Source organism: Anoplophora glabripennis, unplaced genomic scaffold (assembly GCF_000390285.2).
Source record: "Anoplophora glabripennis isolate ALB-LARVAE unplaced genomic scaffold, Agla_2.0 scaffold9, whole genome shotgun sequence".
Taxonomy (NCBI): domain Eukaryota; kingdom Metazoa; phylum Arthropoda; class Insecta; order Coleoptera; family Cerambycidae; genus Anoplophora; species Anoplophora glabripennis.
In genome coordinates, this window is record NW_019416258.1 from 2,213,204 (window position 1) to 2,228,379 (window position 15,176).

Below are 15,176 nucleotides of genomic sequence, written 5' to 3' on the forward strand. Positions count from 1 at the left end.
TTGAGTAAACCGGATGTGATGTAGGGGTTGGAGATTAAAATAATTTTGAAACTGAATTTTAAATATCAATAAATTATATATTTTAAACTACTTTTAGTAAAGGAGAAATATTAACTAATTGATTTTAAAAGTTTTTGCGTTTTTTTAAGTTATATTTTAGTTCAAATTTCAATTTTCGGGTAACCGGAAAAGGGAGGTTTGAGATTAACATATAGTTTATAAATACGAGAACTGAACCCCCTCGTACCCCATTTTAACCGTTTAACTCTTAACGTTTGGGTTCATATGCAGAGTGCACAGTAATCTTTGGTAAGTTAAGAGAATATCGATAATCATCAATTAAAATGAATAAATGAATCATTTACAACATTTTCTTAAATTACTGTATTATATATTTTTTCGTTTATAATTCAAATAACCCTGATTTTACAAAAAGTTTAAGGAGTATCTTCCCCCCTTGTTGATGTCATATGTGAGCGCCATTAGATGGGGCCTTCTATTATTTTTTATTTTTAAAATCTTATGTACTTTTTGAATTCAGAACTTTCATTTTTAATAATAGAATAAGTACGCATAAATTATGGAAAATTAATTTTTTATCCAAGGGTTGTATGTTGTATTTTATATCAATCATAAAATTAGGGTTATTTCATTCTGTACTTTCAATTTGTAATATTTTTCTTTTTAATTTAAATATATATTTTTTTATAGAACAATTGAGAATTTGGTTACTTCTAGAAATAATCTAAGGCATTTTTTTCCGCAAGAGGGCTCTAAAACCGGAAGTGAGCTTTGACGGATAGAGAGAGATTAACATAATCTTATAATCTTAAATCTGTCTCCCTCTAACCATCTCCTTTTGTAATCTTGTGCTGTTGGATTGACATGCTCTGGACCACAAAATCCACGGTAAGTTTAAAAAATATTTACAATCATCTTTTCAAATATATACATTAATTATTGTTAATATTTCCCTTAAATGTTGCATTACATATTTTTATTCATATATTACGAAAAAACACGATTTTAGAAGGGGTATGCTGACCACTATCGTTCACCTGTTGCTTCTATTACGCCATTATCTTATTGTTATATTTAATATTTTTAATTTAAAATTAAAATTTATTTTTTTGGATTTTATAAAGTGTGATAAAACTAAAGTTCGTAAAGTAGAGCTCGTGGATTGTGTATTTTTGTAATTTTTAGATATGTCTTGTTTTTAATTTTTGTTATATACTAATAACAAGCCATTGTTATTAATTCTGAAACAAAGGAAATATAAAATTTTATTCTAATAAAAAACTCAACTTCAAACATAAAAAGCGTTTCTTTAAACATATTTTTTTAATATATTTTAAACACATCGTCTAAATATAGAAAAAGGATAACTTCATTTTCATTTATCCTAGTCGTAGTAAATTATTTTATCCATGACCTGAAATTGTGCATACCTACATCTGCTAATTTAAAGAAGTGTGTCACTAACGTCATAGCAATAATTCACAAAATATAATAGTTATAATACTCTAATTTGATTTTAAACATTTGTAATCGTTAAATTTATCAACATTAACACCTCGGTACTCAATTCTTCTAGGTGTTTTTTGCAAAATGTGAAATTCTTTAAATCATTTTCTCTTAAAATATTTGAGATAATATTCACTGAATAAAGTTTTCTATTAGTAAAGCATTATGTGATAGTAAATATCTTGACAGTGCAACGCTTTTTTCATTTACCAACCATTTTAAAACAATGCTACCAAGTCTTCTATATACAGTGTGATCTGTTCTCTTTTTATTTCAAATTGCTCCTTTGCTGTTAACATATTTGAATGTGGCATAATATAGACAAATTTGATCCTGTTTCTTAGAATATACTATTAGAAAAACAACTGAACATCAATTAAAAAAGACAATACCGAAATAAAATAACATTTTGAATTTTCTACACAAAATGACATGGGAAAGAAAACATTAAATACATTCTAGCTACAGTTAATCACTTGTTCAAATTGCTGTTTGATCGGAATTTAATTTCACCAGTACTTATTTTTGACTACCTTTGTATACTTTACTTGTTTATTTGTGTTCAATTGTTCTAATTCCATGACATTTTACATATGTACATATTTTATCTCATTCAAATACATCAACAGTAAACTGCAATAAAAATATTATGGGTCACCCTGTACGTAGATAGGTATAATATTTGGGTTAATATTCAATTTCAACTTGTCTGAGGTCTGAGTAGCCGATGTACCTACTTAAATCATGTCAATTTGATATTGTGACGTTAATTGTACAAAATTAGTTAATTCAGCCTCTTTCATCTTGAAAGTGTTGTATCATGTGTTCCGCCCTTTAATTCTTGAGAATATACAAAGCAAGTCATTAACTTGGAATACAATTTGTATTTTTTACTTTATTTTAAACGTATTTATCTATTTTTAAAAAATTAAGAAAAATTGTCCTTCCTGAAAATGAAATTTAGTATATCAAACAAAAAATTGTCTATAAAAAATTCTCAGACACGTCGATTAGTATTATAAGCTGCACACTTTTTATCAATAAAATACGCGGGACTATTACTAGGAGACAATTAGAAGATATGACGTCATCGATGTTATTTTTTAAATAGCAAGGCTAGTTTTTTCTGGCTTTTTTTGAAGGGCGTGTAAAATTATACACCACCACCAAAGTTCAAATATTCATTCCAAGCCGTTCCAAAGATATAGCAAATTAAAGATTATTCTTTCACAATTTTTGTAATTTTATAAATTTTATTCAATTAATTTTAAATTGGTGTTATCGAAGAAATCAATAAAAACGTGTAGTAAGCACATATAACAAGACTAAACTAATTTTGAAACCAATTTAATTAATAACTCATTTTTTTTAAATTGAAAAATGGTAAAAGAATAATCCTTTACTTGATGTATCTTTCGAACAGTTAAGAAAAAATATTTGAAGTACGGTGGTGATGTATGCACTTCAAAAAAACAAACGCAAAAAGTAGTGCCATTAAAAAAACATCGATGACGTTATATATCTGCTAGCTGCGACGCCTTGTACATACATATATATGTGTGTGCGCAACTTATAATACTAACTGACGTGTCTGAGTATTTTTTAACATCCTGTGTATGTATAACGAATTTACTGCAAATTCGTTGTTCAGTGTTCGGTGAATACCGCATACTCAGTATTTTTTCTATTATTAATTGTCATATATAAACACTACTTGCTCTGGTATGTTATTGGCTTGTTTAAAAATATAGTTCAATTGTGATTGGTCAATTTTATGCGAGGAGAGAGTCAGACTTAACACTGTTCCGAGTTGTTCTATAGCTTTCTTAATTTGTGTGCTATGGTATCTACGCTTGCGCTTTAACCTACTCGTTTTCAATATGTACGCATGATCATTGTCTTTTCGTTACCCGCTCAAACTTTGTATTAGTATGTGTGAATTAATATTTAAAAATGCGTTTTATTAGTGCGTTTTTATGTCTACCCATCACTAGTATTCATATTCTTTGATGGGGTTATTTTTGTAAATCTTGTTGTGCTCGTGTATCTTCCTGTGACTTCTAAATTTGAACCGTTTTTTTTTCGAGTTTTTCGTGCATTCCAATGCACATTGCATGGTCAAAGTGGACTTGTCCTTGATCTAGGTAAGAGCAGTAAGATAAAATATTTGTAATAAGGGTAGAAGATGTATAAATTAGATTTAACAATTATGAACATACATTGTCATTGATAAACCAACATTTATGATTTTTCCATGTAAAATTTTGGTTTGGAAGCAATTGTGGATATCTTTTGATATTACTATATTAATTATGAATATAAGTATTTGTTTGACTGTACTCGAGAAGTTACACATTTGAGACAAATAAAGAAACATTATTTAACAAATTTAATAACCGTCCCACCAAATTTCACTCTCCGAGAGTACACTAGCGATTCTAAATATATTTTTTCTTTTCAGTGTAGCGTTGAAATTTGTGAACCTGCTCATGACTTACTAAGTACTGTTACGTTTAAATACATTTTTTCAATTTTGATATAACCATTTGTCTTTGATATAAAATCGGTTAAAAAACTTTTACGAAGATTGTCTTCAATATATTATTAAAGCATATTTTACACGTTTAGTTTAGATTAGTATACATTAATTTTAAACATATACAGGCGTTACATCTTTCTATCCAATTTTTCTTCGAATCGTAAAAGAATAATTAAATAGCATTGCTTTGTAAGGCCATGAAGTTGGGGATGCAATCGATTTAGAAGTGTGGACTTTTCTATCGGTTTAGTGAAGTGGACTTCTAATGACTGAATTTGCTGTAACGTTTGGAGCCATTGCCGGAACCTGTACTCGAAAACGGTAACCATTTTTATTAAATAATGAGCATATAGCATTGTACACATATTTTTACAAAAATCCTATGGGCATAATTAACTAGTTGTATAAAAGGAACTAACCCATCTTTTTTTTTTTATAGAAATGATGTATTGCAGCAATCGGTAAGTCGTTTTAGTTTTCGTTGTGTATTTTTATCTCTTAATGTGCTACTTATGTACCCGTATTACCAGAACTAATTAATATTTAATGAGTTTTAAGGAAATAGTCCTAATTTATTCTATAAATTTACTATCGCTTATATGTAATGTTACAAGTTAATATTTTTTTTCTTTTCTGTTACGTATACATATTTAGCGTATTAAAAAAGTCAAAGCTTCAATAAATTTTGCTGTACGCTTTCTTTTAGCATAAAATTTATGTGTCTAGAGTGTATCGAGTTATTTCGGAGTGTTCGGAACTAAAACTTGTACTTTTTTTATTTGTGCATGACAAAATATATATCTTTGAAATGAAAAACAAAAAAATTCTCTTACTTTGGCTATTATAAAAATACGCAACACCTTTGCTTCCGCTCACATTTTGCTTTCTGCTTGCATGATAGTTTTAAGTATTTATACTTGTCGATCATTTTTTATGATGTGCTTCGACAAGAAGGGCAGTGGATTAGAATTTCTAATCTGCACACTTGTGAAAAGGGTACCTAACATAATTCTAGCAAGTTGAAACACATCATTTAATCTGGTAGGCCAAATACATACTCTCTTAAGTGCCATTGTGAAGAAACAGCGCTTATTAGTTTTTTTAATCCTCTTCTAGGTAATTCAACTAACTACTTTATTAAAACCATTATTATTAGTACAGTATTCAACTTAACATTTTAAAGTTCAAACAAAGCTAATATATTTTTTAATACTTTAATTTATTTCTTATTGTATATATGCTTGTGAGGTGCTTTCTAACTATTTCCTTGTAACAGTTGTATCAGTGTTTTGGTAATAATTATCAGCTTTCGACAGAAAATAATTGAAACAGTTTATTATATTTCTTATTAGATATTTTTCTACACGAATATAGAGGCACTATGGCAGTGTATGTATTTAAGTATTTTTAAATGTTTTATTACAAGTCCATACAAATGATAATGTAAAATAATTTTATGTGTAAAATGTATTGTGAGGTTCCCTTGTGTGATAATATCAGGTAAGTTAAAACATTTATGTGAGAACTGACAAATGCAAGGAATCAACCACATGCAACAGCGGCAGTATGTTATTTATCATAATACCTTCAATTAAATATATGTTCTGAACCAATTTTACAATTTTATATCGATGAAGTAATTTAAACAATTAAGAACGAATAGCGTATTGTACTTTTAAAATACGATTAACAGTGGTGGCTGGTAAAGTGGTCATATTTTAATAATGAGGCATGGGTTTTATACTGTTTTTTATATAGAGACGACTTATGGTCTCAAAAAACTGTCATGACTAAAAACAAATTTGAATAAAATTTAAAAAATTATCGAATAAATGTTCTGTCAAAACAATTTCTTCACATTTAAAATTTTCAATTATACACCTCATTTTTCCTAGGTATTCCCTGTCTTAATTTTTCAAATAGAACAAGCAACACCTTGTATATTTTTAAATTTTTTAATTTCTCGTGGGGTTTAAGGCCTACTTTGATTAATAGATATTAGGTCAAAGATTTGTTGTTTTGGTGTTTAATGTTTCTTTTTCAATATATTGATATTTGTAGTACTACGAAAATATCAAATGCCTCCGAAACCGAACATGACAGTATGAAGCGACAAATTGATTTTTTTTAATGGAATCCTATATTAAATTTGACAAAAGACAAACGTAAACTTTTATTTTCCTTCAGTTGTATTAAGGTATATTAGGGTTCGTTTCTTATAGATTGCGGGATATTCAATGTTTTTCACATATTTTTGCACCGTTTTCAATATAAAACAGTAAAAATAATACTTTAAATCATTTTCCACATAAATGGATTTGATGACGCCTCTTAATTGGCTATATCTCCTGATCTAACAAAATTTGACTTTCTCTTGTAGATATTTATGTCAATTCTTCACCTTCCACGGCAATGCAAGATATACATAGTGTTAATGAGAATTTTAAGAAACATTCAATTATGTTCTTGGCCAAGCGATAGACGTTTTAAACAGTTCTTAATCATTTTATTATCAGTACACATATTTAGGGCCATGTGGTGACTTAATGTGATCTTACTTTTATCAAAATTGTAACTATTTTTCTAGTATTTAGTAGCTTACATTGAACTAAGCTCAAATATCATTTTCAAAATTCAATTATTAACTAGCAACTACTTTGTACAGGTGTAAATAGCAGTACATTTTAATGTCAGTTTATCAAATTTAATATAGGGATCCATCAAAAATAAAATATATGACTGAAAACTTTTATCTTCCCAGGTTTGTAATTACTATTTTTCTTTTCGAAATATATTAAGCAGAAAATACGAGAAATACATGTTTGTTTTTTTTTCTTGCTTCAACCTCATGTCATATTTAGTTTTGGAGATATTTGATAATTTTTAGGCTGCTGCACATGCTATCTGTTTTCCCAAAAGAAACATAAAATTACACTGAAACGGTAAGGTGTAGACCCAACATTTGTTTATCGGTAGGCCTTAAATTCAATGACGAAGGACCCCGCAATTATCTTATGGAAAACCAGTCTCCATCGAATGGTACAAAACTTTGCTGAATGATAGTCCTCAATGTGTCGATCAAAAAAGTCCATGGGACCTAGGTCTGAAAAACTACTGTTCTAAAGCTACAGCCTTCTGAAGTTATCGAATCCACATACTTGATGACCATCATGTCCAATGATTTACGGGCTAGTAAAAGCAAATATTTCTTTATAAAGTGACCAAACTGGCTATTTGTTGATGTACGCTGAATGCGAATCCGTGGTCAAAATAGCTGTATCATCCTTCAGTCTCCAGAAAATCGGTGAAGCACCTACTGAAGAACAGAGAGAGCGACACGTACTGCTTCAGCGACATTTTATGTTTTTACGCATGCTAAACACTTATCCGTCATCAGCATATCTGCAGCATTCCTCAGTCTTCAGAAAATAGCTGAAGGACCTTCAGAAAACTTGACTTGATGGTCATCGAGCACATAGACTCGATAACTTCAGAAGGCTGTAGCTTCAGAACAGTAGTTTTTCAGACCTAGGTCCCATGGACTTTTTTGATCGACACATTGAGGACTATCATTCGGCAAAGTTTCGTACTATTTGACTGGGACCGGTTTTCCATAAGGATAGTTGCAAGGTCCTCTAAATTCGCAACAATTTATAGGGTTAGGTTTTCCAGGGAAAGGATATGTGCAAAATAAGATAACGTAAGTATGTGTAAGGTGTTCGAAATTCCAGGATCGGCAACTCTCAATTAAACTTTTTATTTTGTAAATTTCTTTTGAAATTTTTTCCTAATGAAATTCCTTTATGTGGGTCTGCACATCATCCTCTAAAAAAACGGTACAGAGCCCCACTCTTATTTGACAGCCCCCACTGGAGACTAGCAAGTTTTTGAACGAAACTTACTAACTGATATAATGCTGAGCTAAGGTTTATCGAGTGCTAGTACAAATTTTGTGTATATTTATGGATTTAGGCAACCCAACATTCTCATTTGTAGTGATACTAAATCGAAGACATAAACTTCGCCTTTCATGTTTATGTTTCCTCCATTCTGGTTTTATCCTTTTCTGAATGATTGTAATAATGAATTTCATTTTGAATATATAATATTTAAATAAATTACTGATTGCTGCTGCCTACTAAGATTTTAAAACCTACTGTTTTTAATCTTTATTTCACAACTATCTGAAAATTTACATAGTATCGTTATAACGAAGCATAAATGTGGTGCTTTTAAAAATATATCTGTATAGTTAGAATTCAAAATGACTTGCTAGTGGACCAACAGTTTTATTAAATATTTATACGTTAATAATTGACATAATTTATTATTTGGTCCCATTAAAAATCATAAATTCAGTCGGTTTATAAATATTTTGAATTAATTATTGTATTCGTCTGGGGACAAATTTGGGGAACGTCTAAATTAACATACAACCAAATATGTTTTACAATGGAAATGCGAATGATTAACATTTAATGTTAATTTAATTTTGAAGGATAAAAGTACAATGCTATTTTGTTTAATGTAGTGGAACAATTATACGTCTTATACTATTTTGGTCAAATTGAAAATCGTTAAAAATTCCTTTGTTTAAAAAGGTTAGTACAATCGTTGTGTGGTTTGGTCCTGCATTTCTGTCTCATATTTTTGAAAAATTTTATCACAAATTTTCTTGCATTAGGGTACACTGTAGATGAGATTCTTGAAGCAAGAAATATTTTATTTGTTGGTGCAAGAAAAAAATTAAATAATACAAAAAACCTATACCTCAGTTTCAAAAAACAGGACATATTAATGAAAATGTCTGCTACTAAGTTTGACACGAAGAGGTCTGATGTCTTATCAAAGATCAACAAGAAAAGTTGATTTATGAGGAATTTTCTTTCATAATGAACAAAAAAGAATTGCTTTAATATAAAGTGTGTTAGATTTGACATGTTTGATTAAATTTCTATAGAAAAGAATATATTTTATAAAAAAGTTTTATCTAACCAATATATCAAATATTATATTTTTTCAACAATTGCGTACTCCATTGCTTTTTTAAATGGAGGAATCAGTTTGGTTTTAAATAGCAACATGTTTCACCTAGTAGCAAGTCCCACTTAAATGAGAATTGTATTAACATGACTAGTTTAGCATTGAAATTAGAGCCAATTTATTCATTACACAGAAATATAATTGCCTTTAAAATGTAGGACAAACTATTAGAGTAATTTTCAAAGAGAAAAACTTGATTAAAAGACAGAATGAGTCCCAATTAGTAACATGACTCAACACACTTTATAATAGACAACTAAATTTGTATTGTATGTTATAAATACATTTTATTAATACGTATTTTGGTGGTTTTATTATAGTATAATTATTATATACTTTGTATTTTGTACTTACAAACATCATTACTTTATCACAATAAAGCTATATTTAAACATGCATATCTTTAATTTTTAATTAATTATCCCTTATACTTATTTGTTTAAAAAAATGTCGATATAATTTAATTGAAATATTTATATTTTTCGTCGCATTTTGTAGCGTGGTCTCTAAATTATGTAGCGTTGGTTATGTGCAAACACGTATTAGACTGAGAAATCTATTTGTATATTTGCAAAAGTAAAAGTTATATCATGTCAAGGTTAAATACTACGACACTACTGTAAATGTTGGATAGGTCAGAAATTAATTCGCATGTGTACTCAAGAAATCTCTGGGTAAAATTTAAATGAGATTAATAAACAAGTAACAATACCGAAAACATACGATGTTAGTAAATTTGTTTACACAGCTGTTTTGTGTGTATTTCGAATTTGTCTTTGAGTCATGTTAAAAAAACTGTTTACATTATAGCTTTTGGTTAAAAGTATAGTTAACTTATGAAAGCTTGGTATTCACCAAATTTTTATGCATAAATGTCTGAAATATAGTTTAATTTGTAAGTTTGACGCGATTTGATGGGATGGTGGGTTGCGAAAGTAGTAGAAGGGAATTAAAATGATTTATTTTTTTTTAAACTGCCATATCTGAGACGTGATTAATCAAAAATAAAAATATAATAGCTATCTTTAGGCAAATACGTGGAGGCACAATTTATTTAACTACATATTTCAAAGAGCCGTGGTTAAATCAGTCACTAGGATTTGCTGTATGAATTATTTCAAGTAACATCACGCGTTTATCACAGACTTTTATTTGCTGTAAAAGAATCAGTTTAAAAAAGTTACAATGCACTTAAAAATAAAACGTCTATTTTGATTAATAATATACAGGGTGCGTCGAAGTACGATATCTCCGTTATTATAGAAGATATCAAAAACAGTTATTTACAAACATTGTAGCCAACTTAAAACTGCCATTTAAAATTTATTTTCGTATATACAGTGGTATTACCAGGGTGAACCAAACATACAATTTTTTAAATGGGACGCCTTATATATTAATTCGAATTAAGATTAGATTAAGTTCACCTTTCCCATGTTTCCAATATAGGGTTTAATTATGTTATACAGGGTATTTCAAAAGTTATGGTCAATTGTATATGAGAATCATTCCCAATTCAGCGTCCTGTATACCCTAAACAGAACAACTTAACAATAATTTTTTGCAGGCATAACTTTTTGATATTGGTACCGTTTTACGAGAAAGTGCTATTTCTTTATTATTGCAACAGTTGAATATAGGGCGAGCTAAAACTCGAGCAGATAATTCTCTAAATTTTTTTAAAATGAATCGCCCTTTATTTTATTTTAAAAACTGAAAATATACTTTGTCATTTCATTTTTATAAAGCATTCCCTATATAAATCATTAATTTCTGAGATATTTGCCATTTAATAACAAAAATAGTTTTTGAAAATATCATATAACAAGTTGGTTATTATAAGAATTTCGTCTTAACGGATACTTTGTAATGTTTTATTGTCACACTGTCATTTGCCCACGGCCAACTTGTTATAATAGGATATAACTATAAGGAATGCTGTATAAAAATGAAAACATAAAATGTATTTTCAGGTTTTAAAATAAAATACAGGGTGATTCATTTAAAAAAATTGAGAAAATTATGTGCTCGATATTCAACTGTTGCAATAATAAAGAAATAGCACTGTCTCGTACAACTGTACCAATATCAAACCTGCCTGCAAAAAAATATTGTTAAAATGTCCTGTCTAGGGTATACAGGACGCTGAAATGGGAATGATTCTAGTATACAATTGACCTTTTGAAATACCCTGTATAACAAAATTAAACCCTATATTGGAAGCATGGGAGAGATGAGCTTAATCTAAATTTGATATAATATATAGGGTGACCATTTAAAAAATAGTAATACGTAACACCCTGTATATACGAAAATAATTTTAAAATGTGCAGTTTTAGTTGGCTACAATTTTTGTAAATAACTTTTTTGATATCTGTTATAATAAATGAGATATCGTACTTAGACGCACTAATGCCGCACCCTGTATATCGATGAAGTATACTTTATTAAATATGACTCAATTAAAAAATGTTATATTTCTGTGGTTTACAATTTTTCAATAAATTCGTGAAACTTGCCACTTGCGTTGGCTTTCAATTCGCTGAAACGGTTAGTTTGAATAATTTACCATTGTATCGATTCCACGGAAAGGGTATAATTACTAAATAATTTTACATTTACAGTTTAAATTGTATTGAACAGTCGTGTGCAATAACATAAAGAAAAAAAGGTTGAATTTACAGTAATTGTTATCTGCCCGAAACTTGCAAAGTTAACTTTTTTAATATCCTTTTGTACAGACGATTTGTTGAATTAACCGAATTGCTACGGAAATATAACGTTACGCAATATGAAAAAGTATATGCCTAGAAACGAATTCTTTTGTTCCCAATTGCCAAAACCCAAAATCAACCAATTCAAGACCACCTGGTACATGTTTGGAGACACATTTTATAAGGCAAAACACATTTGTATTAATATAATAGAAAAAATACAGGACTTACTTATATTTTTCGGTGTAGTGCAGGGACTGTTATCTACTAGAGCTAGTTGTAGATGTTTATGTGCCGATTCATATTCTTGAGTAACTTTAAACATCAATCCCAACCTGAGATTGACTTCATTTGCTCTTTGAAATCCTGGTGACACATACAGTAACTGTTGGAAAGCTTTCACGGCCCTGTAAAACAAACATTGTTTAGGTACAGACATTTTTTTAAACAAATTGGTCACCGTACTAGTGACACTGGTAAAAATGCGTTAGGTTTTGCTAGTTTTATGCCCCTTTCACTGCCCATCTTGGCCTAACTCATTTGTACAGTGTACGGTATTGTGCCAAATTTTTGGTATATTTACGTATTTATGCTGCAAGGTAAGTTAGAATTAAGCATTTCCGATTCAAGAGATAAGAAGAGGAGGCCAAAGAAGAACGTCAATAAATAGGATACGAATGGAACTATGGAGAATAATTATTTATATCAAATTTATATGATCTTTAAATGATAGTTAACAAAAATTTCAGCATCTCAACATTTGATTTCATTTGAGATAGATGTGAATTTCAATAAATTTTAATAAGCATTAAATTAATTAAAATGTAAGAAATTTGTTTACAAGATTTGCCCCTTCGTAAACTTACTTTTCTGTTAAATACAGTCTAAATTTGAAACTAAACCACCGTATATTCATTTTAGCAATTAAATACTGAGGTCTATTGACCTCTTGTACTTTGTGTGCCATATGAGGCGATTAATTTTCTATTATTTGGTCGATAAAGTTCGTTTTTGTTTTGTGAATAAAGGCTAGTTGTTGCCCAAGGGTCATTAATTCGAAATTATAAGTTCCTCATAAAGATAAATATTTATCTTTAGTGATCATAATGTCAACGTTAACCTTTCACATGTGTTTAATTCCTGATCGCTTTTAACACAATTAACATTTAGTCGTAAGTATGCAATTTCATGACGAAATTGTGCCTTTAGATTTAATGAAGCATATAAATACACAGGGCGTTGTAATTATTCCACCGACAAAGTTCTACAGATAATCTGATTGACAATAAGAAAAAAGCTCGGACGTCCATAAAGGCTCCACTTTTGTGATACAGGGTAATAAAGCTTTATTATTTTATTTTAGTGATGTTCATTTGTTTTATACGATTTTTAAGTAATCCATTATAAATCGAAACATTAGTTCATTAGTTTTTTTTTATTTTGTGATAGATTTAACAAAATATGATAATACAACTTATCGCCCTGTATCTGAAAAAAAGAAGCATTTGCACACCACTGTTCATACGAACTTTTTTTCTTAATTTTATTCGAGGCTGTACTATTTTACCACTGGATTAATGCAAAACCCTATACAGGGTGTTTCAGAAATACTTCCCGTAAATACAGGGTGTGATAGTACGACAAAAAAATAAGATTTTTTTGTCTTATGAACTATATGTCTATCTCCTCTTGTTTTTAAGATACATAGCAACAAAATAAAAATTTTTAAATAGAATTTTTACAAAAATTTCCAAACGGCGCGAAATATTTTTATGAAATTTGGTACCTATTTCGGGGTTTTTAAGGATGCCAAATACGCTGGTCTAATTATTTTTTGGTTATTTCATAGAGGGCGCTAGTTATGCTAGATTTCTATTACATTTTAAGTTCTATTTTTTAAGGTTAGGTTTTTTACCATTCGGGCTCCAATTTCTAATGTACAATTTTATTTTCTAAAAATAATGTACTCTTGTAAGGACATGGTTTTCGAGAAAAAAAGGCTTCTAATTAAACTCTTACAATATTACTGTATAAAATAAGTGACTTTTCTCAAAGTAGGTTTATGTCAAAAGTTTTTGATGGATGTCTCATAAACAGCGCATACATTCTTAATAATATTTTAAACTCTAATTAACTTTGTCAAAATAGTGAGTGTAATTAGTCATTAACTACAGTCACTAACAATCACTAAAATTTTGATATAGGGTTAATTATAGTGTAAAATATTACTAAGAATGTATGCGTTGTTTATGAGACATCCATCAATAAGTTTTGACATAAGCCTACTTTGAGGAAAGTCACTTATTTTATACACAGTAATATTGTAAGTTTAATTACAAAGTTTTTTCTCGAAAACCGTCCACATTAGGAAGTTCTAACATTATTTTTAGAAAATAAAATTGTACATTATAAATTGGAGCCCGAATGGTAAAAAACCTAACCTTAAAAAAATTAGAAATTAAAATGTAAGTAAGTAAGTAAGCATTTATTGGTGTTATTACATAAGAAAAATGTTTACACACGTCAAAGAAAAACATGGCCAAAGCATACAATTAAAATACAATTCAAAGAGAAGCACATCATATTATAAAAACACTCATAAAGTACATAAAGTACAGACAACTATAAAATACAAACATTACAATTCGACTTACAATTTAAAATTAGATTAGCAAAATTATGATTTAAAAATTCATCAAGTGTATAAAATGCATTCAATTTAAGAAAGTTTTTCAAGACACCTTTATAATGAATTGGGCATAGATTTTTGACATTGACTGGTAATTTGTTATAAAATCTAATGCAATAATGATTTGTCCCATTTCTAGCTCTGTTCAATCGCAGAAAGTTGTGCCTGATTTGGTTTTTATTCCTGGTTGAATATTCATGAAATGAATTGTTTGACTCAAAACTGATCAGATGTTCTCTAATGAAAACAAGGCATTCAAGAATAAATACACAAGGCAGAGTGAGAACGCCGTATCTAACAAACTGCTTCCTACAGTCAGCTCTATACTGAAGCCCGGCAATGATTCGTATACACCTTCGTTGTAGACTAAAAATTTTTTCTGCATGGCAGGAGTGACCCCAATTAAATATTGAGTAAATCATATTAGAATGAAAAACTGCGTAGTAGGCTGTCAATAAAGTTGCCGTCGAGACAGAATCGGAAAGACTTCTTATAAGAAAAATGATTCTAGATAGTTTCTTGGAAAGCTCAGTGACGTGGGCCTCCCAAGTCATCCTCTGGTCAATACAAACCCCAAGAAACTTGGCCTGAGGGGTGTAATTAGCCATCTCATCCCCCACGTAGCGTAATGAGAACAGAACTGACGATGTTTTGTCATTGTTTA

The 15,176-nt window shown here is 29.3% G+C and overlaps 1 protein-coding gene across 3 annotated transcripts in view; it reads right to left on the bottom strand.

Moving 5' to 3' along the window:
• Positions 1 to 15,176, bottom strand: part of LOC108909357 (lysine-specific demethylase 6A) — a 72,575-nt gene that overhangs the window by 18,038 nt on the left and 39,361 nt on the right. For all 3 annotated transcript variants that reach the window (XM_018713678.1, XM_018713687.2, XM_018713695.2), the window contains one exon: positions 12,055 to 12,230. In XM_018713678.1, the coding sequence (XP_018569194.1) occupies positions 12,055 to 12,230 (176 nt within the window). The remainder of the gene's footprint in view (positions 1 to 12,054; positions 12,231 to 15,176) is intronic.